Genomic DNA, 24,515 nt, shown 5'->3' on the forward strand with positions numbered 1-24,515 from the left:
TGCAAAACAGATTACTTTTATAAAGTTGCAATTAACTTAACAAGCAGCTTATTTTTTGGGGTCGTGAATGATTTTTGCACGAAGTTTTAAACAAATGGATTTATAGTAAGGAGACTTTCCCAAGCTCCGTGTCAATCTTTTTTTATAAAAGGTAAATTGATTATTTAAAAGTTGTTTTTCTGAAGATCATCAAAAAATATCAAAAAATATCTTTAAAAGTAAAAAAAAAGTAAAAACGGTATTATATATAAAAAAAAAAATCTAAATTGATAAACAGCGAACTTTTAAATGATTAAAAATTTCGAAAAAAAAAAGCAACAGAAAAGGAACGAATAAATAAGAGCTTCTAAAAGTTAACAGATCGCTAAATTTTCTTAAATTTAGTGATCTGTTCAGAGGGACTTAATCAGGTGATAATTGTATTGTCGGACCACATCATAACTTACTATGTAATAAAAAATATTTAAATAAATACATAGCATTAAAACTATCTAAAACTACATTTTCTTTTTTTAGAATCATCAAAGAGTGACATTCTTTTTGAGTTTTTCGCTACTACAACCAAGTTTACAACATTAAAATAAAACTGTTCCATGCTTTTAAGTTTGGAGACATCTAAAAGATATATTTCAAAGTCAAGCCATCGGCTCCTACCTAATTGCTGCTAAATATGCATTTCAAAATTATCCGTGGTTTTGCAAATACTGCTCCACCATTTTAATAAGAAAAAACATACACAAAAAAGAAGCAACACATCAGCACCACATTGAAAAATGAGTCAGCACCGAATTGTTTGAAGTGTAAGATTTTGTCTTACGATGAATTATTTAGTTTTGTTTTTTAAAACAGTGAATTTCTTTTATCAAAGCAGCACGAAAGTTATTATGAAAGTGATTAAGACCGTGACCGAGAAAGTGACAAAGTTTTTAATTGAAACTGGTTTTACAAAATCTCCAATTTTATTGCATCAACTTGTCGGAAATCAAATTTTTCTTTGAGTTTTTCATTCTTAAATAAAATCTGGTCACTAAAATATCCAGTTGCTTCAATGACGTAAGTCTCATATTCATGTTGCTCAATTGAGTACTTTTACATTTCGTTTTAAAGTTAGAACCGTTAAATCAAGTTACTTAATGCCATTGATGATCTATGAAAGAAAAGTTTCTAAAAAAATGCGGCTTTCAGTTTAAAATCTGGTAGAATTATTAATAGCAGATTCTTTATACGAGAAATAAACGAAAAATTTAGTAAAGCTTCTAAATAGCGCCGAAAGTGTTACAAAAGATTTGGAAAGTTTGATATTTGGAGGAAGGGTGGGCTAAAGGTGTAGTGCGGTTGGATAATGGTGTTGAAAGAGTAAAGAGGAGCGCCTATTGTTAAAAACAAGGTTTGTTAATTCTTATCATAAAAAAAAGAGAATAAAATTTAAAATGCAAACTGCAACTTTTTTTTATAATCTCAAAAAACTAAGTTTAGAGCCAGAATTTCGAAACAATTTAGCTTTAAACCTAGTATATGAACTAAAATAACAACAGATGCAATTTGAGTGGCCTGAATGGATTAAGATCTGAATGCAAAAATCTGAAGTTCTATTTCAAAAATTGTTTTAGTATAGGTACTTATCTTGAAGCCTGAGTTTTATTTGTTCTTCAAAATTGAGCTTCATTCGAGTTCAAATATATTATAAATATTAAGTCTAAACCTGGTTGCAACCAAAAAATTCCTTAAAAGGAGGTCACTCCGCAAAGTCCGTTAGTACTACCTTAATTCTTTTAGTTCCTAATGTCAAGTTGAATTCCTATCAAAGAACATCAAAATTTGCAGGAATAAAAGAAATACTAATTTGAAATTTAAAAAGTGATGGATTCATGACTTTACTTGGAAAGAAAACAGTTTAAAGTATGAATAAAAAGAGATTCTATAGAAGTTTTATTTAATACATGTTAAAAGATTCTTGATTAAATTACGATACTAAATAACCGGTATCTCTTAGCGGGATACTAAATAACTGGTATCGCTGAATGGGAATGGTTAAGCCAGAAGAAGCATCACGAAGATAGAAGCTCATATGCATCACTGTGAAAAAACGAATTTTTACTAAATCTGCCTAAGCAAACATAACTTTTTTTTATTAATTTCTCTCATTTTTCCAACAAACTGCTGCAGAAGCAATCAACTCTTTATGAATCCACAGAGAGAGCTAATACAGAATTTATATATAATGTAGAATATACTCATTTAATGAGAATAAACTCACACAAAGTAATGCTTCTACCATTTGGTACTCTTGCAAGAATTATCATTTACCTCTACACTAACTATCAAAACAAATACTAGATCCAAAGGCATTTAGAATTTAGGTATAATAAGCGTGGGAGCAGCAAAAATGATATTTCTGTCTTTGTGTCAGTAAAATATAAAGAAAACAAATTTTATTTAAACCAACATTTTTGGTTTTCGGCATATTGGTTTCGCTTGATGCTATTAAAATTCACTATATCATTTTACATCTAGATCTATTTTTATAATAATTTTAAAAATTTGAAACTAATAATTTTAAACTAGATCAATTTAATATAAATGAATCTTTATGATTTTTTTTTCTGTAAATTTTTTCTAAAGCAACTCCCACTGTTATTACATTTTTGCATTATTCTCGAAAAGTCACAGTTTAACTAAATATAAAAACCTCGAAAACTGAATGTAAAAAGGTCAGTATTTTTCAGGTTTTTCCGACTCAAAAAGCAATCGAATATATAAAAACAGTTTTCAGACCTTGGTTGAAGATTTTCGTTCTTTCGACGGTCAGATTGAATCCCTGATTTCCTAAGTCAAATCAATAAAGAAAACACCCGAAATTGAGATATTTTGTTCTAGAATACAGATGTTATTTACTGGACCAAAATTTCTGCATTATTTTTTTCACATTAAGAGTCAACTTATTTTAACTACTTTAGCTATAAATCAAAAATGATCTTCACGTCTTTAATTAAATCAAGTTTAAGAAGTAATTTAAACATAATTTTAACGCAAAACGCAAATAAATTTCTCTATTTAACGCAAGTACTCGTTTGGGAAAAACACGATAAGTTGATAAGCTAAAAAGTTCCCACGAAGTTTAAAAAAATTTTAACAACAACAATTTCATTGGATTTTTATGTTTTTTAAATTTGTTTTTAAGTGAAGCAAAATCTAGAGTCTGGAAACTAACGTGCTTATAAACTATCAAACGTGCTTATAAACTATCAAACGTGCTTATAAACTATCAAACGTGCTTATAAACTATCAAACGTGCTTATAAACTATCAAACGTGCTTATAAACTATCAAACGTGCTTATAAACTACTTCTCATAGCGCAAAGACGTCATTTACGAGTAGTCAGCGTTTTTTAAACTAGCATATTTTTTACCATTTCCATCATTTTAAAATCTCGAATTCGCTTCAACTAAAATTTGAGAACTGAAATCAGCTCGCCTCAAATGTAAAAGAGCCGAAAAACAGAACATTCAAATCTAGCTGCATATGCTTACCGTAATATAAGTTTGAAAAAAGTTTTGAATAAAGCGGGGTAATGTATATGCGTTCAACTTCATTTGAATAACATCTTTATTTTACCTTTGTAAATTACAATGTGTATCATAAAAACCAAGCCGATCAGACCGAACACACTTCTCACACCCATCACGATTTTACCAGAGGATTTGAGAGCTAGGAAGAATAGTCAAGATTTTTGTTTTTGTTTCATTTTTATTACTCATCCCAAAGAAAAAAAAATTTTAGTTCAGAAAAATTGAACCAAAAGTCAGTTTAACGAAAGCCACATCCTACCTTCAGTTGGACATAAAGATGGCGGACATAAAGAAAACTTCCCTAAATGAGTCTCATATATATGTCTTTACAAATATTGACCTCAACTTTTTAATACTGTACCAGTCAAACTAGAAATGTATAACTTTTAATTGAAGTTCATTGCTTAATCAATTTGCATAATTAATATATATCGCTGATTCAAAAATTTTTAGTAACTAAATATTTGATAGATATAAAGCAATATGCCATTAATATTTAACGCGGGAATGAAAACTCCCCTCCTTTGGCAAATTGACGTCAAAATGAAAAACGAGTTTTCCTCTGCAGAAGAAGAGCAGGAAGTAATTTTCAGCAAGAAAGAGTCACATCTGATCAGGATCAAAGTTATTTCTTTTAGGAATAGTTTAGTTATTAATAGAAAGTCATCGTTTGATAAATCAAATTTTAAATTTTCTTAATATTCACGCGATGTTTTATTGATTTATTTTCAAAATGAAAAAGAATAAATAAAAAAAAGTATTAAAAATCACCATGTCAAAAAAAAAATTTTTTTCAGAAAATGTTCTTGGTATTTTAGCGCTCTTAAATTTCCACATGTTTTATAAACTAAAATATTTTTTATTCGTTTTAATAAGCATAGACGTTTTCATTAATAAAGTAACAAAGAATGAAGTATGAACTTCTAAATCATTTGTAAAAAAGCAATTGATTTTAATTTTTTTTTATGAAATTAAAAATTTGTTTTTGTGGCTAAACTAACACCGGATCGAAAATTAAAAAAAAGCACCGCTAAAGATTATTGGATGAAAAGGGGTAGGTGGTCATCTGGTTCCCTGCTCCAATGACCCTGTATTTGCAAATTAACAGCAAACATCAGAATTCTGTTGATGATAGCGTTACACTTTAATGTTAACTATAGCACATATTAGGCATTGGCGTTTGATTTGATATAATTTGATCTGAGTCAAAACCTCGGTTAAGAACAAACACTTGACGTCATTTGGAAACTTCCGGTAAATCGATTAATCTAACAGCTTTTCATTAAAGTTTTTGTTTAAATCAAATCTGAATAAATTTAATTAATCGTTAACTAACGCTATTTAATACCTTAATCAAATAACTTCGATTAATATAATCCTAAAAATCATTCTGTAAAGACAATTAATTGAAAAGTCTCTAATGAAAACTAGATTAAAATCAATTAATAATGAATAAAATCCGGCAGGTTGTCTGATAAATCAAAAATAATCGAATAAATCACTTCGTTAACGATGTATTCATTCGTCCAAATCACCGGTATCGCAGAGTTTTTAAATTGTGAAACGTTTTAAAAAAGTTTTTACATTAAGTTCAAATTCAAACCCTGCTCAACTTTCAATTATTGCCAGTTTTTTAAAAAAGATTCTTGTTATTTTATTTTGGCTCGAATGGTTGCTGTTGATCTTATTCCTATTTATAAATTTTCAAAAAGTCTTGATATTTAAAAAGCCGCTTAAGGTCTTTAAATTCCGAGTTTAAGGCAAGCTATGACTTCAATGCTTTTGGAATAGGGGTAAAAACTTAAAAAAAGATGGTTTTTGATTTTTCAAAAATGATTAGGAATGATGATAGATTTTCCTTAATTCTAAATGAATGGACATCCAATAGAAATCAAAGATATGTGTCTAAAGTTACAAATATTGATTAATTGATAGAGACAAAAAATCACTAAAGACACTTCTGCTCAGTCATCGCATTGAGTCTTTTCCACTCAATAAAAGTAAATAAGCTCAAATAATTTTCTGCTGAATCATCTATAATTACAAATTCTTGGTAGACAAAAATTAAACACTCGACCTCTTAAAAAAATTTAATGATAGATATTTGAGATCCAATGATTTACAAGATCGTTTATTCCTCAACCAAAACCAATCATGGTTCCTCTAAAAACCATTGTGGTGCTACTAAAAACCCTTGAGGTTCCACCAATATAGCTAGCGCTACAGGTAGCACAAATGAATTTACAAACAACATTTGAGTTCATAAGGTAGCATGTATTTGACTGAAATATTCTTGAGTCTTAAAAAGATTTAAAGTAATGTTAATATAAAAAAACCCCAAAACTTGTCTTACACAAACCTTATATCTCATACTTTCTATACTTGTCCTACGCAGCCCTAATATCTTATATTTATTTTTAATATTCAGTTTACATAATTTTTTTATTCAAAATTTTTGTTACTGTAATTTTTTATTTTTCATTTTTCAAACGCAAAAATCTTTTTGATGATTTTTTTCACCTTTAATTTATTTTTAGCTGTGCTAAAATTATTTTAAGAGTTATTGTTAGTTTTTTATTCTGCTTATTTGTATAAAAATTGAGTAGAATTAAGTAAGATAATCGAGAAAAAAATGGGTTTTGTGAATGTGCTGGTTATAATTTCCTTGTTAGAATCATCAAATAGAATAAGAAAGCGATTTTTTTTTCAATAGTTAATATAAATTTTTGATTTATTTACAATTAAATTATTGCATGCAATCACTTTCATCATTAAATAATATAGAAATATATCCGATAAATAATTTTTCCTAGATATTTATTAAAGAGACTGCTTTCAAACTCTCACTTAAAATGATCAAAGAGTGGCTCAAAGCATTTTATTAAAAAAACTTAAAATATTGTCTTTAAAATACATATGTACAAATTTGTTCACCATTTTAATGCATTTGAACTTATCTTTTGATCTTCTGTAACTACGCAACATTAAGGAGCTTCAAATATATAGCAACAAACTTCAAAAGTTAATGGGAAAAAAATTTCCTTTACTTTTGTCTCATCGAAAGTGATCAACTGATTTAACCGTAATAATGGCAAGAGAAAACTAATACACACCAATTTCGTGTTTTCACCCATGTGTTTAATTTCCATCATTTTACTCCGTGCAATTCTTGTGAAGTGTAGTTGTGGTCTTAAGAATTTTTTTAAGAAAACACTAAAATCTAATCAACGTTCCAGTTGTCTTTTGCTGAGCACTCTAAACAAAATGCGTTAGTTGACCATGATCCTAGAATGTGCTGAATATCGCAATTATTGACACAACCTTCAGTTTTGTTTCCGACAATTATTATTGGGACATTAAAAGGTCTGACGGCAATTATTTCCTTATAAATATTATTAAGATACTCGACGCTTGATAAATTGTTCGAGGAATACACCATCATAACAACGTCGCACTTCCTGATGGCTTCTTTGCGCATCACTGGAAAATCATTGACACCAGATGTATCAATCACGCTGACATAACAAGTATTTTCATTAAATGGCAAAACAAACTCGTGATAGTCTTCGATAGTTTTTTTATACTGTTCGCAAAAATCCCCATCAAGAAACTTTTTGATCAAGGAGCTTTTTCCAACTCCGGCATCCCCGAGGACAACTATCTTCATTTCGTGAACGGCCTTCTAAAACAATAAAGAAAAACACTTCAAAAAAAAAAGAAAAAAAAGGTTCTGAGCGTAAGATAATCTTGAAATAAAACCAAATTTTTTTTAGTTTCACTAAGATTAAAAAATAAACTTTCAAATTGCTTAGTTTTAAAACGCCCACGCTGAAATAATAACCATGCATAGTTTCAATTGTTCCTCTTATCTCTGCGAAGATTTTCATAAGTTTTTTTTAAAATTTTTAGTAAGCTTATGTGAAAAAGTGGTAGCGGGCGGACAAGATGATGGGTTTTAATGTGATTGCAAATGATTTTGAAACCGATAGGTCAAAAATTATTTTAATTTTATTTATGCTAAAAGGATAACAATCGAATTTCATTGAATTCCAGTTTCTTCCATGAATATATTTTCAAAATCGTCATAATTTATTTTATCTTTTGAGTTTTTCATTAAGAATAAGACTTACTTCGTGCCACAAAATAAGTTTTTATGCACAAAAATTTTATAAATATTTTAAAGATAAGTTAAATACTGGTTGATTAAAACGAAAAAAGACGAATTACCTTTATTAAAAATCATTAGGAGAAGGAAACGGAAGGGTGATCCAGTCTTTCTGCCCCCTAGTTATGACAACCCCGAAGATATTAATTTGAAATGATATTCAAAAGAGGAACTTATAAATTGTTTTTGTAGCTTTGTAACCTTCCAAATTACAACATTCAACTGCTTCACATGATCGAGTGTTTTCAGACCAATAAACTAAAGTCTTAACCGAAATTTTTTCTATTGAATATTACGACTCTTTTAGAAGCGAGGGGGAGAAAAGTTCTTAATTAACATAAAAACTTTAAAGGGCTCAGGATTGAGATTAATGTCCAGAGATTACAGCGATGCATACTCTAAATCCAATGATATAACCCATAAATTTCTGCCTAATGTTTAAAGTACATGTAAATCCCTGTTATTATAAAGTAATAGAAAATAAGAAATGGAAATAAAAAGCTTGTCATATAAAATTTTGTCAAAAAACGTAACCTAAATAAATGTACTCTAATAAATATATGCAAATAATTGTACTCATATAATTGTACACATAAAATGTACCTATAAAAATGTACCATTATAAATGAACCTATATAAAATGTCTGTATTTAAAAAACGATTTACAAATGTACACATAACAAAGAATCGATTTGTAAAGATACGCATTAAATATATACTTATTTACAATAAATGACGCACTAAAATTTACGCTTAATAAAAGTACGCATTAATGATTTTCAAAATTCTTTTAACTGAAGACAACGAGTGAATAAAGGACAAAAACAAAAATATGCGATTAAAGTAACTTCTTCTTTATAAAACCTTTGCAACAAAAAATATTTAAAACCTTCATCCTGCGTTAAACTCGTCGCTCTGTTTTTTTTTATAAGTTGATAATTGTTCCATTTGAATAAGCAATACGTATTACTTTTATCTACATAAAAATAGTACGTTTTCGCATATATCCAAGATACCATCTTCATCCATTCTCGTCATCAACTTCGTCGTCGTCGTCAAAAAATTGTAATACACAAAATAACAAAGAATTTTTAAATTTCACGAGCACCAACTGTTATTCTAGAAGGCTTTTTCAGTAAAGCTGAAAAAGATACTTTTTAGTTTAGTAAAACTCATCAATATGTAAAAAAATCCATTTGCTTCCAGCATTCAGTTTTTATTCAACTAAATAAGATCACCGATCAGTTGATATTTATATCAACTGATCGCTTAACCATTTAATCTTTGTTTTTATACGAACATCAAACGAGTGAATTTTCATTGACATTGACAGAAAATCAATCGCAGAAAGTAATTGTGAAAGATGTTTAAATATTGTTAAAGAAACAGGCAAATGAATTATTTGTGGCAAAAAAGTACAAATAAATTTTATTTCGTTACATTTATATAAACATAAAATTATGTTAAAATTTTTATTAAAGTTTCAAAATGTTTTTAGTTAAAGATTTTCACAAATCATAGGTTCAGATTTTTCGTATGACGACAAAGAAGATGCTTCACATGATAAAATAAATTAAACCCTAGATTCAAAAAAAAAAACCCTAGAAACAAAAGTTTCATTGGAATCATCAACTTCAATCCGCATCAAATTCAATCCGCATTTTTTAATTGTTTTTCAGCTCCAGCCCTATCGAAGACCGTCCTAATGTGATGTAACCTTTTGTAACAATCATTCAACCGGTAACAACTATTTTTGCACAACTTTATGTGAACTTTTATTCTCACTTAAAACGACTTGATATGCCAAAGAATGACATTTTAAACAGTGATACTTTTATTTTTGCTGTGTTTAGAAAAAACTTGAAAGTTCGTCTCTAAAAAGTTTGCACTCACCTTAAGATAATAAAGCCTTTAAATTGGAGTTTTGAGGTATGATGTTTCATCATAACAAGTAACGTGTTTATCACTCATAATAATGAATTGCTGCAGCAAAAAACGGGAAAACAAAGACAATCTGTCAGTTGTTTAACCCATTCTCTTTATAACTGAATAACCTAAAACACTTATAAATATTATTTCTGCCCTTTTTTTACATTTTTAACTCAGTTCAAAGTTTATTCATCAGACACTTATGTTTGAATCTTATCTTACGTTATGCCTAAAACAAGTGAAGAAAACAAGTGTCCTTTATTGTGTTTCCTACATTACCTTTTCGATTGTTGGAGTGATGTAGACATCTTTCCAAAATATGGCTCTAAGTGGCAGGTAAACCCAGCGAAAAATCAACCCTTTTAATTTTTTCCAACGACCAGTTCGAACGTTTCGATTACTTGGTAGTAGTAATTCATTCATATCCATTTACAAGGTTTATTAGGTTTAGCTTTTTTTTTTAGAATGGGGTTTCCTTGTGTACAGCTAGGATTTCCTTCTCTAACGAGCAATTGTAAATAAACTGTTAAAATATAATTATATTGTCACGCAGGCGATCAGCATTATGATGTACTTCGAACCACTTTGAAATTATAAATAAAATTCTTTCTTTTTTGATGATTTAATTGTTTATAATGACAACGTTTAATTATGAACTTCAAAATAAATCAAGTACACTAAAAAAGTTATTAGTAGAAAATTCTTGTCTCATCGAAATAACTTGCTCAAAATAGTAGTTTAAAACCGTAACAAAGATATTTGCTTGATTTTTGCTCGATCACCACAATTGAGCAAAAAAAAAGAAAAGAAAGAAAGACAAACAATAATGAATAGTTTGTTGAACCATAGAAAACTTTTTCTTTAAAGTTAAGATTTTTAAGAAGATTGAACATTCCACATTATTGCATTAGTTTTAAAGCGTTTGTTAGAGTATAGGTTTGATTATTTGAATATTTGGTTGGAATATTTGAATATTAGGTTGGAAAATTAGAATATTAGGTTGGAATATTTGAATTAGAACAACTTCTAATGAATGTTTTTGATTTTATTTATTGTTTGATTACTTATTTTTGTAATAATTACATACATACATACATACATATATACATATATACATATATATATATATATATATATATATATATATATATATATAACAAAAAATATTTTAAATAATATTTTCTTATGCAGTCATATTGACACGTTTTGTGATAAAAAATATTCTCACGGGCAATTTAAAAAAAATTTAAATGAAGTAATTAGATTATTGTTATACAATAATTGCATCAAGATGATTTCTTTTTAAAAAATTTAGAGAAATATTTCCTTCACGCTTTAATTCAAATTATATCAATTTGCAAGTTTAGCATTCTAATTCACTGAAGCTAAAAAAGGTGTTCAATAAAGCACAATTAAAATCTATTATGGTATATCAGAAGAAAGTTATATCAGAATTACGTCATAAAAAAGGCATTTGTCGATGCATATAATCAGATGGTGTTATTATTAACTCACCACTAAGCATAATAGGACACTAATCAACGTTTAATTTAATCCAACCTGATAACGGAAATTGTAATATTTGAGAATTTATTAATATTAATTGGGAATGTTCGAATGCAATTGTGATGAAATTTTAGGATAAAGTGGAATTATTGAAAAAAATCTTTGCTCACCAGCGCTTGCTCTTTATCCATGTAGTTTCAATTTTTTTTTATGATATGCTGTTCGCAACGTGGTAAAACGAGCAACTGGTTCCCCTAATTGAGAACAATTTTTTAACTGACAAAGTTTTTTTTTTTTTTCAAATAAAGATACTTAAAAAAATCTAAACTTACTTAAATCCATTTTGTTGGACATCGTTAGAGCAGCGATTCAATTTCGAATCCAAGGTATTCTTTGATGGCTTTAGTTCACACTTGTTATATAGAAATTCATTTCAAGTAACTTTTGTTATATAAGAAAAATAATTTTTAGATATTTAACTTTTGTTTCACAAACAATTCTCTAACCTCGATTACATAAAAAAATGGGGCAAATAGGCAAATAAATATAAAAAAAATTTTATACTGTAATTTAACAATCTGTAAAAAATAGGAGAACGCCAATAAAGCTTGAATGAAATTGAACATGTGCAGAAATGCTTAGGAAACCGACTAAGTAATCTTGTTAAATGTTAAAAAGGTACAAAAACTCTTGTTTCTGTAAAAGGTCAGTTTACTAATAAATGATTGATTGGTAAATTATTATGCAAAATGATTAAAGTTTTAAAAGTTTAACGCTTTGATAAAATTCATTTACGCAATACTGTTTCTTTTCACATACACGAATGATCCGTTTGAGCATCATAAATTTCGTCCTCGAGAAGCCAACAGTTGGCTCAAATAGTGGTCTGAGGGCAAAAAAGATTACAAACCCTCAAATACAATCTCTCTGTTGATAAAGAGTCTACTTCAACCCATTTTTAAGGATTTTTTAACTGAGGATTTCGTTAACTAAGTTTAACAACTGTTTTTATGGAAAAACTGAACTTAAATGAGGCCTAAATAAACTCTTATGGTCAAGATTAGTAAAAACTGCATTTGTCGACAGGGAATCAAAGAAATGGGTGTAAATTCAGCTATTACGCTTTTAATGATGGACGCAAATAAGTTTTGAAGATTTTACAACACTTTTGTTTGAAAGGGGAAACTTCAAAAGCTATGATAATAGATTTAAATGATTAATGGATTAGGCAAATGAAGAAGTCTACAAATTGAGAGGTAAAGCGTAGAAAACAGTTTCGAATAAAAAGAAAAGAATTTGCTTATAAATTGACAGAAAAGAAAATAGGAAATTGGTACCTAACTGGTGTTTACTGAGTAAAGCATATTATCCTATACGTATGAGGCGTGGCGGGGGTGAGTGATCTAAGTCCCAAAAAGTGAAAAATAGTATTTTTTCCACCAAAATGTTCTTAGTGCCCACGCCAATACAATGCATTGAGATCCAACTCCATAAACTCTTTTGCGTAGAAAAAAGCAGATGAAGCTATCTGTAAGTCCACGCATGTCATTTTCTCTAATTAATCTAAATCCATTCGTGCCATTATAATTATTGAGCACTCATTGTTATTCGTGCCATTATAATTATTTAGCACTCATTGTATGGACCTATAAGAGATGGACGTGCAACCTATTGTTTTTTTTTGCAAACCATGCTCGTTGCGCATTGTTACAAATCTTTTGTTTTAAACAATATAAAGTAAATTATATTAAAGTCTGTCGGATTTTTAGAAAGTCTAACCAGTCACATCAACTTCCTTTTAGTTATTCAAGAAACCAGCAATAGAATCAGGTTTTAAGCTTAACTTTATATAGCTAGATATTCTTAATATTTTAAGAAATAACGCTGATGATAATATAGAAATTGAGATCATTTACTTAACTACTTAGTACATGTATAACTAGAGATATGATAATACAAAATATCAACTAGTTTTGTAGCTACCTAGAGCACAATGGTTTCATGTCCAGGGAACTACTCCATCTACTATATTGCTGTAGACTTCCAGAAATATATACAGTTAAGGATAAATAACTTATACATAAAATTAATGTAAATAATATAAAGAAAAAAATAATTTGTCACAGTTTTAAAGAATTTAGCAAAGCCAATTATGGAAAACTGTAAGAATAACTAAGTATTTAATTTTAACATTATTGATTTACCAGTTATATATAAACTAATTTTTATTTAACAAAAAAAAACGGGTTATTATGTGCCTTTTATGACAAATGAAATAATATATGCAATATGAAAAACGAAAACATGAAATATCTGGCCGCATTTTGCAAGATAATTATAAATTTGAATAACCTTTTAAAAGGTTTGGCTTTATCAAATGAGTTATAAAAAATCCCATTAGAAAATACACCTACTATATATAATGCATAGTGGAATATATATTATGGAGCTTATAGAGTAGTCGAGGCAAAAATTGGCGACATATCGGAAAAAATACTTAAAAAATACACAAAATTAAGGCTGGCGAATGAAGGACCAAGGAGAAGAATGAAACCAGACCTTGACAAAATATATTATTTAAGCTTTTTTATATTTCGCTATACTTTTTTTTAGTCATTTTAAAGTTAACCTTACAGGTCTATTTTATTATTGACGGTACTTTGTTTACACGAAAAAAGTTCCCAAATTTGTAAATGTTTATCTTAGAAAAATGATGAAAATCTGTTCGTGCCGACAACTTATTTTCTTACCTTGGTGTAATTTGTTTAGTAATTTGTCAATACATGAAGTGGATAATTTATCCTGAACAGTCTTTTTAAACAAATGCTATAAAAGTTTAAACTAATACCACGTTATCAGAGTTTCTGTTTTAAAACTTTGGGCATCCATTTTAAAAGATTTTTTTGTCGACAAGTAAAAATTTAGAGTTTGTCGGAAACTCGCATGGCTCGCTGATTTCTGCGGCCTCTTTGATGTAAAACAATAGGTTGTACGTCCATCTCTTATAAGTCCATGTTAGCATCAAACAATTTATTAGTCGGTTTGTTGGATACAATTAGTTATCATTCTTATCATTCAAGTTAATATTCTTATTTCACGCTTCACTTAATGATTGTATTTTGCAATCATAGATAAATCTGCTATCAAACTAAATGAAAATTTAAAAAACAAACGTAAGAGAAAAATAGAAATAAGAAAAAGAATAAACAGAGATGCGTACGAAACCAGTAAAACTAACGAAAAGATATTAAAAAAAAAAAAAAAGAAAAAAAAAAACGCCTACAGATGGGGCACGTGCCATTACCTTCTGTGAATTTTTTATCAATATTTTTTACCTATTTGTTTGGTGTTCTCAAGGTTTTTAATGGGACTCTTGCAAATTCTATCCGTCCGAACACGTCGACATGGGAATTAAGACAATCAACTATCTATTTCACAGTTCCTGATGGTGAAGAAGACCACAAAAGGGTTAGCAAAATAGTATTTCAAGACATTTTTGTAATTAGCCCCAGAAAACAAAAATATTGATTTTCCCATGGATGAAAGCCATTACAGTCGTGCCATATCTGAGAAAGAGTATTTGAGCCTGAATCTGAATATTAACAGAATGTACTTGGCTTACAAAATTAAATAACATGATGTAACTATCTCGAACAAACTTTACCAATCTGTTTTTTTGAAAGAGTTTCCTATGCTTTCATTTAAAAGGCCAAGGATTGATACGTGCAAATTGAATGACGCTCTTGATCTTAAAAGAAAGAGCAGTAACGTACAGATAGCCTCACCACTTAAGACAGAACTTGAATCACTCCATCGTAAAATCGATGCTGTTGCTGAAGATATCAAATGTGATGCTGCAAAAAGTATATGACCCGGAAGTCAAACATGTGCTTATGCAAATGGTCTACCCACTTCCAAAATAGTCCCATACTAGCAAAGAGACAAAAAAGAAAGACCTTAAAGTTATGATAAAGTATTTCGATGAATAAAATAGGTTGCTTTTTGAAAAAATATCAGATACCTAAACTAGGGAATGGCCGGGTCCCGATGGGAACAGAGCGAGACCGGACCCGAACGGATATCAGACACCGATAAAAGCCAAAAAGTATTTTATCGGACCTCGATTAACCTAACGTGAATTACCCGATGTCACAGATAAGATCGGGTAGTTGAAATTTTATATACCCAACCCGACTCAATCTTTCGAGTTATTTAAATTATCAGTACCCAACAGTTACTGATCCTATTGGTAACTGTTGGGTACTGATAATATAATCTCTACAATCGCAGTAATCCTATTTTCCCTTAGCATTTTGCCAGTTAAAAAAATTTGATATACTTTGTCATGCTATTCTTGCAATCTAATTGGCAAAATTGGATGGCAAGAATAGCATGACAAAATATATCAAATTACTGTATCTCGCCTTTTATTTGAAATTTTTTCGGAACTGTTTCCTTTCCATGTTTCTGCGAGATTCTGCGAGAAAGACAGTAATTTTAAAAACGAAGAAGGAAGTGAACTAGAAAAAGACATTTCAACATTATTTTCAGATTCAGATGACCCGCCTTTCCATGAAAGTGAAGCCAAAAAACCTGATAATACATTTCAAATTAATTTAGTTTCTTCGTTCAGTGCATGTAAATTTACACAGAGTGCTAACTGCCTTCAAGCATTGCTTAAAGTTGCGAAGAATCAAAAGACAATAGAAAGCATTCAAAGTTTTGTTCAAAATTAATTTTAATAATTAAAGTTAGTTTTGAACAAACCTCTAAATACTTCACCACTGAAGCGTTCTAAAACTGAAGAGTTTTAGAACGATATAATAAATATATATATAACGATATAATAAATATAATATATAAATAAATAAATTTTAGAATGTGGTTAATCCTCTTTGATACACCTTCAATTAGCTTCTTGATGCTTGGTGAAGGATATTGAAAAAAGTAAATTTATTTGAACGATTATTGGTGTCAACCGGCTGTCCAGGGAGTTACCCAAAAAAGCTTATGTGACACGCCCTTTAAGGTAACTTACCGTAAAAGTTTACCGGTAAATCGTAATTTTTTTCCGGTTAAAATCTACCGGTTTTTTAATATAATTATAGGGTTTTACTGTCTGAAAAATTAAATAAAAGAAAAGAAAATTATGCTATTTTCATCAAAGATATTTTTCTTTTTTCATCTTTTTATTTATTCATATTTAAGAAGTAACCTTTTTTGTGTATAAAGGAATTTAGCACTAATTCGTGATCTTCTCCTAGTAGCAAAGCAACCTGCAGCACTAAATGCTCTTTCACTTTAAACAGAAGTTGGAAGACTTGTGTTAAGTGCCTAAATTTTTTGTTCTTTCTCCATACTTTCATACAGGTTGAACTCTATGGACAATGAATTGAATTCTTTATCACTGCTATCCTTTCCAGCAAGAGGCTGACTAATGGTCTGATCAAATTCTTCTTCAAATGACAGCTTTAGTATGCAAAGTAGCTCCTCTGCTAAAATCTTTTTCAGCTCAAAAGAGGAAAAAAAATCAGAGAGCTATAGAAAAACTCAGCAAGTTAAAAAAGTCAGAAAATTTCTTTACAAAGAAAGACAAGGAGCCTGTTGAACCAAAAGCTTCTACCACAGTCAGTCACGGCATGTTTTTCTCATTCCTAGTACAGAATCTGCGTACGCATCTAGTTATATTGAGTCTGCTTCAAAGAATGAAGCGAAATTTATTACTATTTGTTAACCGAAGTAAAAGCACAGAAGATTAAGCATCAAAAAATAAACAGAATGATGTCGGGCTAGGCGGTGATTTAAGTAAAAATGAAATTTTGTACTCGGTAGAAAAATGTTCGTCAGAATGTCAGCACTGAAACGGCTTATTTATTTGAAGACTACACAGGAAAAATGATCAAGCTACATTTTTGCTTTTTTTGGGTTTTTGCCCCTGTTGCATCCGGCTGCAGTTTAGCTATATAATAATTGACTATATAACTAGAAAACCGATCAAATTACACAGATATTTAGCTTAACAAATAAGTGAGCTATTGTGTTTTGAAGTTTAAAATCTAATTTACTCAAAACAATAAAAAATGTAGCTTGATCGTTTTTCCAGTCTGGTCTTCATTTGAAAAATCAAAGAAGCCTTTTGCAAGCCAAGATAATACACAAAAAGCTTGTCTTAACACTAAGATAAACAACTTCACAATACATCTCTTTTGAGCTATCACAAAATCCATGTAGCTCGGCCGAAATTATTCTCCCTTCCACTGCAACAAGCACAAATCATTTCTCAACAATTCATTTTTAAATTCATTCTCTCCACTCACAATCGTATTCCTCTCCATTTTAACTCTACGCAAAATTTGAAAAATTGTTTTAAGTCTGGCTGCTATAGGCGAAACAATTCCTAATAAATTGTAAATTGACGCCGAAATTTTTAAGATATTCCTTTTTGTTGCTTTAAGTTTACGCGACATTTTTATAAAGTCATTAACACTAGAACTACTGGCAAAAATTTATACCTACTTTTACCAAAACCAGTCAAAATAAATGATTGACAAATCGCGAGGTTAGAATTATCTCCAAGTTTAACTGTTGGGAGAAAGTTTTTGATTTTTTCTAAAAGTAAAAATTGGTTAAAGTTTTAGCTTTAATTTTTAAAGAAATAATAACTTATGCTTAAAATAATTTATGTTTAAGCATATTATACAATATTTAGAGAAAAAAAAAAAATAATAATCCGTATTTTAAAAGTTATTATTACTAACTAAAATTAATAACTCATTTTCTCCCAACTTTTAAAATTGGAGATAGAACAAAATAATTCTAACCTCGCGAAATACCAATTAATTGATATTGCTAAAAAATTTTTTTTATGGATTGGCTCTATAAAAGTTATTAAATATATAACTTTTAATGTATAATAAACCCTAAATAGGGTGTTGAAAGAGCTAAATAAAAAATAATATTGATAATTAAATTCAAATAGCGACAGTTTTATTTATGAATGTGAAATATCACAGTAAATAATACTAATGATTTTATACTCTAATTCAAAATAAAGATAAAAAATAATATCAAACTGACAAAAAAACTAAAGTAAATATTAGAATACAAATCTCATCAGTATTCACAAAATAATTACTTTTCACATTTTTTGTAAATACATTTTTTTCGTCGAGTACATTTCCCACATGTATACTTTTTACATAAAATACACATATTTGTTGTTTTAATTTTACAGCATTGACTAACTTGACACCATTTTTGCATCTTGGGTGCACTGATATATGTTTCTTCCATTTTTAGGACTGAATGATCCATTGTTGGAGTCTTATACTTACTGGCAAGCTCATCTGCCAATTGGAACATAAATTCTTTTCTTATGACCTTTTCTCCAGTGGTTTCTTTATACAACACTCACGCATTTATAAAACTAAGTCCAAGATGTTGAAAAAAACCTGCAGAGGCTAGCTCCTCGAACCAGATTTCACTGAGTTTTTTCTTGTCATTTGGTCAGACGCATCCACACCAAATTTGGTTTTGTTGTAATAAGCAACTGTTTTGGGTAAACGTTTCCCGTGTTGATTTATAATTGCTTATTTATGTTTTGTACTCAATACAAGGATCTTTTTAGTTGGTTTGCTTTTGCAAATGGCGAGGAGATCTGAACAAAATTGTTGAAAAATGAGGCATACAATTTTTTTTTTTTGAATAATCTTGGCAACTCCTTTTTATTGGCGCGTATAGTTCCATTATTGCTGTATTTTCAGCTAACAATTTAGAAGCTAGAGGTACACTTGTAAAAAAATTGTCAGTTGTGACATATCGTCCTTTCATGATGTAGGACTCCGTAAGTTTTATAACAACGAATTAGCCGAGAGGGGTTGACTTTTCTCTGACCTCGTCTTTTCCTAAATATGGAAAGCCATTTATTATATATTTGGTTTTCACATCCGCTGCAAACCAAAATTTTATCTCAAACTTAACCGGTTTGTTAGGCACATATTGCGTAAACCTACACCTTGCTTTTGTTGAAAATAACTGTCCATCAATCCTTATATTTTCGGCAGGTTTATAACAGTTTTGGATATTATCAATAAATGCATTCCATATCATAGAAATTAGGGCGGTATTGTCAATAGCCTACCTCTGGGTTCTTTTAATCTTATTGTCAAACCGTATGAACCGCAAAATGTGCTCTATCATAGGATCGTTTATGATCAAAGAAAATGCACTACTATACTTGCGTTTCATGATGTTTTTTTTGAATGTCCTGTAGGACCGATTACATGATTGAAAATATTATGAATCGGCTCTCTACCAGGTGTACAGCCTTTCAATATCTCCCAAACAGTGCCATCGGATGCAATTTCTTTTTCAATTTCCTCTTCTTCGCTTTCATCTTCTGACGTTGAAAGTTGGGTATTCCTTTTTCTTTTTCTTGTATTATTCAAAATGTTCATGCCATTTTCTTCTTCATCGGAAGGCTCATCTTCATAATATTTGTAATCGCTCATGTATTCGACTATTACATCATCTTCACCATGCGGCCAATTTTTGGCTTCAACTAGCTCACCTTCACTATCATATATTTCATTGTCTTCGATGATGGAACATTTCTCAGGAATATCATTTATTTTTTCTAATAACTTTGCAATATTATTTGGAATACTGATTGGGTGGAATCATACATTGGAACGCAAAAAAAGCTGCGTTTTGCGTTTGCGTTCCGATATAAAAACTCACACGCAAACTCAAACGCATTTGACGCAATTTATTGCGTTTACTTACGTAAACGTAAACGCAATTCACGCAAATAACTGCGTTTACGCACGCATTTAATACGCAACTTACGCATTTAAAATGCGTTTATAAACGTAACTCAAACGCAACTTACGCGTATAAATGGGTTTGCAAACTTGACTCAAACGCGACTTACCTAATCTATTTTAAAAAATGTGTCTTTTTAAGAAAACGCGAATTGTTAAGTAGATACTTTTTACTTTTTAATTCAAAGATATATAACTTTTTATTTAAACCGTTATTATTAAAATTAATGTTATTATTGAAACTATTGCATTATATATTCATTTTATTTTTGTGCTTTTCAAGTTCAAAAAATATTTTTTCTTTATATGATAAGTTTACATTTCACTATCTGAGTCATCGTCGTCCGAAAAATCATTTGAACTTACAAGAAGTTTTAAGTTTACTTTTAACAATGAGCGACGGATAATCAGATCAGCATTCATGTTGTCAAACCAGAAGTACTAAAATATCTCTCTATAAAAGCTGCTGATGATGGAATATTTAGTAAGATGACAAATAGCTTTCGTAACATTGGCATTTTAGAATTTTTTGAACCAAAAATCATAAGAAGGATACACAGATATAGCAAGTCCTTTCTCTTCGATTTGCTTAAAAAGTAAAGTTTTTCTTTTTCGATTTCCAGTAAATAAAGTTGTAAATTAGGCTGCCGAGCTTCTGGGCAATAGTTATCATCTAGCATAAATCCGCTGAGCGAATCAGTTTGCTGATCATTTGAACTCAATCGTTCTTTCGCTTGTGTAAGCTCACATCCTGGTTGCGATTCTAAAGCACTTTGATAAATATTGCGTGGCGTAAAGAATTTCAGGACTTCGTGTAGCTTTTCTACTGCTCCTAAACAATTTTGGGTTGTGATACAAACTTTAATATAATAAATTATTATATAAAAGTAGCTAAATTTATAAATTAGGTTTTGAAGAACTATTTTTTAAACTAAATTTTAAAACTTTTTATTTGTCTTATTTAAATAATATAATCTAATAACTAAATACCTTTAACAATAAATTGACAATCAGGTCTAAAGAACCATAATTTAAGCTTTGAGATATTCAACAGTGATGCTACTTGATAAATTCCTGAGTTAAGTTTGTACTGAAACTTCAATTTTAAAAGAAGAAATTAACAAGTTAGCAAATTCTTTTCTAATTTCTTGTAATTCTATTCTACTCCATTTTGAAATTATAATAGTCAATGCAGGCAAAACATCAGCAATCGATGAAAGATTCTTTTGTACAATTAAGTTGTACTGGTATGCGGGAAGAAGGATTTGTAGGTATAGTTCAATCTTATCTAATTCGATTGGGCATTGATTTTCCGGATCCAATGCATTTCTTTTATAAGCACTTTGAAAACTCTGTAACATTAGGAAAGCAGCTGACCAACGAATTCCATCACAACTTGTTTGTAATTTAGCTTCTTTTTTTATGTGGTATTGAACGCTATTTATAGAATGATTTATGCTTCTTGCGTACTTTGAAAGCGTCGCAAGAAAACGACACATATTTTTGTTTCCTAATAGCGATTCGTACAGCGATGTTTGTTTTATGAGCTGCGCAGAAAAACCGCGGTAGTTTCGATGTTCCCAATTCAATTTCAAGATCTTTTATTAGCTCAGCACTATGAAGATCGTATTTGTTATCTTCGTTAAAGTCATTAGTGATGTTTACTTCCTCAGCTATTTTGGCTAACTGAATAACATTTGTAAAAGTAAGCTTCCTTGATTCAGTTAATAGCACTTCAAGATGTTCATCAGAGGTTTGAATTTCAATATTTAAGACTTCATCTTCACTTATTTTTAGCTGCTCATTTTCTGCTTCTTCAATATAAAGGGCAACCTCTTGGTTCAGCAATGGATCATCTTCATATGCGCTATCGCTACCTTTCGTCTCTTCAACTCTATCTTCTTGAGACTTTTCAAATAATTGCTTAAACAGTCTGACAAATGAGCTCCCTTCATCACATGTAATAGCTGTTAAATAAATATAACTTAAGTAATCAATTAATTCATTGTGTTTACAGTAATTAAAGCTATAAAATTTTAAAAAACTTACCATCGTCTAAATTTTGTTTAATTATGTTTGATAATTTTGCCATCGTTTCTGGTATCAAGTTTTCTCTAAAACTTTTTGCACAAGGAAGTGGAACTTTCACTAGTTTCCTCAAAAAAGGATTATTAAATGCATTAATCGAGCAGTTTGATGTATAAAGAACTTGATAGCGTTCAAAGTATCGGCATCTAGCACGTTTCGCTTTTTATTTGATTTGTTTAGTGTGTCGTATGAGTCAAACCATTTACCCAAAATGTCGTGATATTTTCTTTGTAAATGCTTCTTAATGTTGGATGTTCGACCAATACGAGCTGTAAACTTTTGATTACACAATATGCAGAAAAACTCAACATCATTTTTTGATTTATTTATTTGAGTATCAGATGAAGTGAAATGAAGATACAAAGTATACTCCTAAAATATATAAAAATCATGCGCTACATTGTTCTTAATAACATTTTAGATCTAAGAAAAAGTAATTTAAATACCCGTTCAGTTAAATTTACAATAAACTTCTTTTTCGGAAAAATGTTTCTTTGAACAAAATCTTGCATTTTGTTGATCAAATTACACGAGTCTTTAGATAAATTTGCCAAAAGACTATAACCCTGAAACCTTAATCTCGGGTCTTGCTGAATAGGAGGAATAGAAATATTGGAAACTGAAGTATTATTTGAAGACTTTCCCGATAATAATGTCAACGCAGCACTTGTTGTCTGCATAGTAATTTCGTCGTTTTTATAGGATTTACAGATCTTGTTCTTTTTGAAATTGCTTCTCCAGATTTAGATGCAGACGAACTTTGAGATAAATAAGGTTGCAATTACAACTGTTGTGATTGCAATATTTCTTCTTCATGTCGTTTTTTTGAACAAGACTTTATGATATCCTCATGATAGATCTTACTCTTGCGAGATTGATGTGTCATATTAAATTAGATATTTATGAAACGATTAAGTAAAACTTGGTTTTGTTTCCTAAACTAATTTTTTTTTATACTTTTATGTATAAGCTGCATATCATAAGGAAATGCCTATAGTAACTTCTTTATGCTAAAAGGAAATGTCATTAGACATATCCCTTAAAAGAAATTATTACGTGTTTAACATGTTTTTAGGTCATTTTATAACGAATTTAAAAAATAATTATTAATTAAAGTTGTTAAAAATGATATTTAATTTCTCATTATAATGGCTCCTTTTAAAATGAGTGTATTATGTTTTTAAATTGAGTGAATATAGCCAGATTTTTATAATAATTGAAATGAGGTTACTAGTTAAAGATATTAAGCTATACTTTTTTCTAAAAATAGTTTTGATTAAAGTAATAGTACGGTACACAACTGAGTATGATTGCGTTCAATTTGTGAGCGGAAAATAAGTTTTCCTTTGTTTTAAGCAATTTTTAAAGTGTGCGCATGCGCTGACCAATCGCAAAGTGTTTTTGTGGTTTATTGCCCGCTTAAAGCGATCCTTTTTATATATAAAATGAAAAAACATACAATGTGACAATTATTCAAAGGAATTAATTGCCCGTGGCTGGGAAAAGATCTACAAAACAAAAAAAAGTTATAATTTAAAAAAAATATAACAAATAGAAAAGCATAGTATTTAGTAAAAAGAGGATATTGGGCTTTTATGCGTCAGGTAAAACGCCCTGTATATATTTAGTTTTAATATTTATGTTTTGTTTCAAAAGAAATAAACTTGCCTAAAAGTTTTTAACACTTAATAATCACAGGACGTTTTGCCCCCCACATAAAAGGGCATTTTTCTTCATCCAAAACTAGCTAATTGCAAATAAACTAGTTTTATTGATTGAGCTTTAAAATTTTTAAAGTTAGGAATATTGTGGAATAAATTACCCACAAAACAAATATTTCTTTATTATAATCACACAAACAATACAACTAATTTTCTGTAACTTTTAGTGGGGCAAGATGTTCCTAAAGTCAAGTCCCTTGTGCATTTGTGAGACCTAGGTAAATTAATAATGTTAACTTTATAGACATCTTGCCCCACCCTATCCTAAACTTGAAAAAATAAGAAATCAAAAGAAGAGAATAAAAACAATTGTTAAAAAAAAAATGAAATGTAAAAATAAACTGTAAGGTGCAACAAACGAAGGGGGAGAAGACTGAGTCAAAGTAAGTAACTATATATGCTATATATACACGATATATATATACAACATATATATGCTATATGTATACACGATCTTTCTTATTGTAAATTTTATGATACGGCAAAGGAAATGGAATATATATATATATATATATATATATATATATATATATATATATATATATATATATATATATATATATATATATATATACATATATATAATATGCGTATGTTCCGTTTCAGTTACGTTTGTAAACGCAATTATACGCGTAAGTTGCGTTTGAGTTACGTTTATAAACGCATTTTAAATGCGTAAGTTGCGGATTAAATGCGTGCGTAAACGCAGTTATT

General features: G+C 29.4%; 3 protein-coding genes and 1 long non-coding RNA gene across 8 annotated transcripts in view; 1 reads left to right on the top strand and 3 right to left on the bottom strand.

Annotated features, from left to right (window-relative positions):
- LOC145186733 (cadherin-related family member 1-like) overlaps positions 1 to 3,973 on the bottom strand; it is a 30,134-nt gene extending 26,161 nt beyond the window's left edge. Inside the window, exons 1-2 of one of the 2 annotated variants that reach the window (XM_090096240.1) lie at positions 3,830 to 3,973; positions 3,617 to 3,709 (exon numbers count right to left, since the gene is read on the bottom strand). In XM_090096240.1, coding sequence (XP_089952366.1) covers positions 3,617 to 3,683 — 67 coding nt within the window. In that variant the 5' untranslated portion in view covers positions 3,684 to 3,709; positions 3,830 to 3,973. Of the gene's footprint in view, positions 1 to 654; positions 674 to 3,616; positions 3,710 to 3,829 lie in introns of those variants that run through there. The other variant, XM_090096241.1, reaches the window with a different exon arrangement.
- Positions 813 to 10,279, top strand: LOC149885239 (uncharacterized). 3 transcript variants are annotated; one of them, XR_016455068.1, is made up of 4 exons: positions 813 to 1,387; positions 9,415 to 9,475; positions 9,589 to 9,664; positions 10,129 to 10,279. It is a non-coding gene; the product is annotated as an uncharacterized LOC149885239 (long non-coding RNA). The 3 variants fall into 3 exon arrangements; XR_016455070.1 differs by lacking the exon at positions 813 to 1,387 and adding an exon at positions 8,921 to 9,150; XR_016455069.1 differs by lacking the exons at positions 9,415 to 9,475; positions 9,589 to 9,664.
- On the bottom strand, positions 6,434 to 10,210 carry LOC145186859 (GTP-binding protein Di-Ras1-like). Of its 2 annotated transcripts, none has more exons than XM_090096248.1 (2): positions 9,944 to 10,210; positions 6,434 to 7,252 (listed from the first exon to the last, which is right to left on the bottom strand). In XM_090096248.1, the coding sequence occupies exons 1-2, from the start codon at positions 10,091 to 10,093 to the stop codon at positions 6,791 to 6,793; spliced, it is 612 nt and encodes a 203-aa protein (XP_089952374.1). In that variant the 5' UTR covers positions 10,094 to 10,210; the 3' UTR covers positions 6,434 to 6,790. The 2 variants fall into 2 exon arrangements, with proteins under 2 accessions (XP_089952374.1, XP_089952375.1); XM_090096249.1 differs by lacking the exon at positions 9,944 to 10,210 and adding an exon at positions 7,798 to 7,935.
- Positions 10,280 to 19,413: 9,134 nt separating the features above from the next.
- LOC149885240 (uncharacterized) lies at positions 19,414 to 20,415 on the bottom strand. Its single transcript, XM_090094657.1, has 3 exons — positions 20,312 to 20,415; positions 19,629 to 19,834; positions 19,414 to 19,568 (listed from the first exon to the last, which is right to left on the bottom strand). Exons 1-3 carry the CDS (start codon positions 20,413 to 20,415, stop codon positions 19,414 to 19,416), a joined length of 465 nt encoding a protein of 154 aa, XP_089950783.1.
- Between the last annotated feature and the right edge of the window lie 4,100 nt (positions 20,416 to 24,515).

The sequence above is a fragment of the Hydra viridissima genome, unplaced genomic scaffold (assembly GCF_058129835.1).
Source record: "Hydra viridissima isolate aposymbiotic clone 2 unplaced genomic scaffold, HvirCarnegie_v1 scaffold_8, whole genome shotgun sequence".
NCBI lineage: Eukaryota > Metazoa > Cnidaria > Hydrozoa > Anthoathecata > Hydridae > Hydra > Hydra viridissima.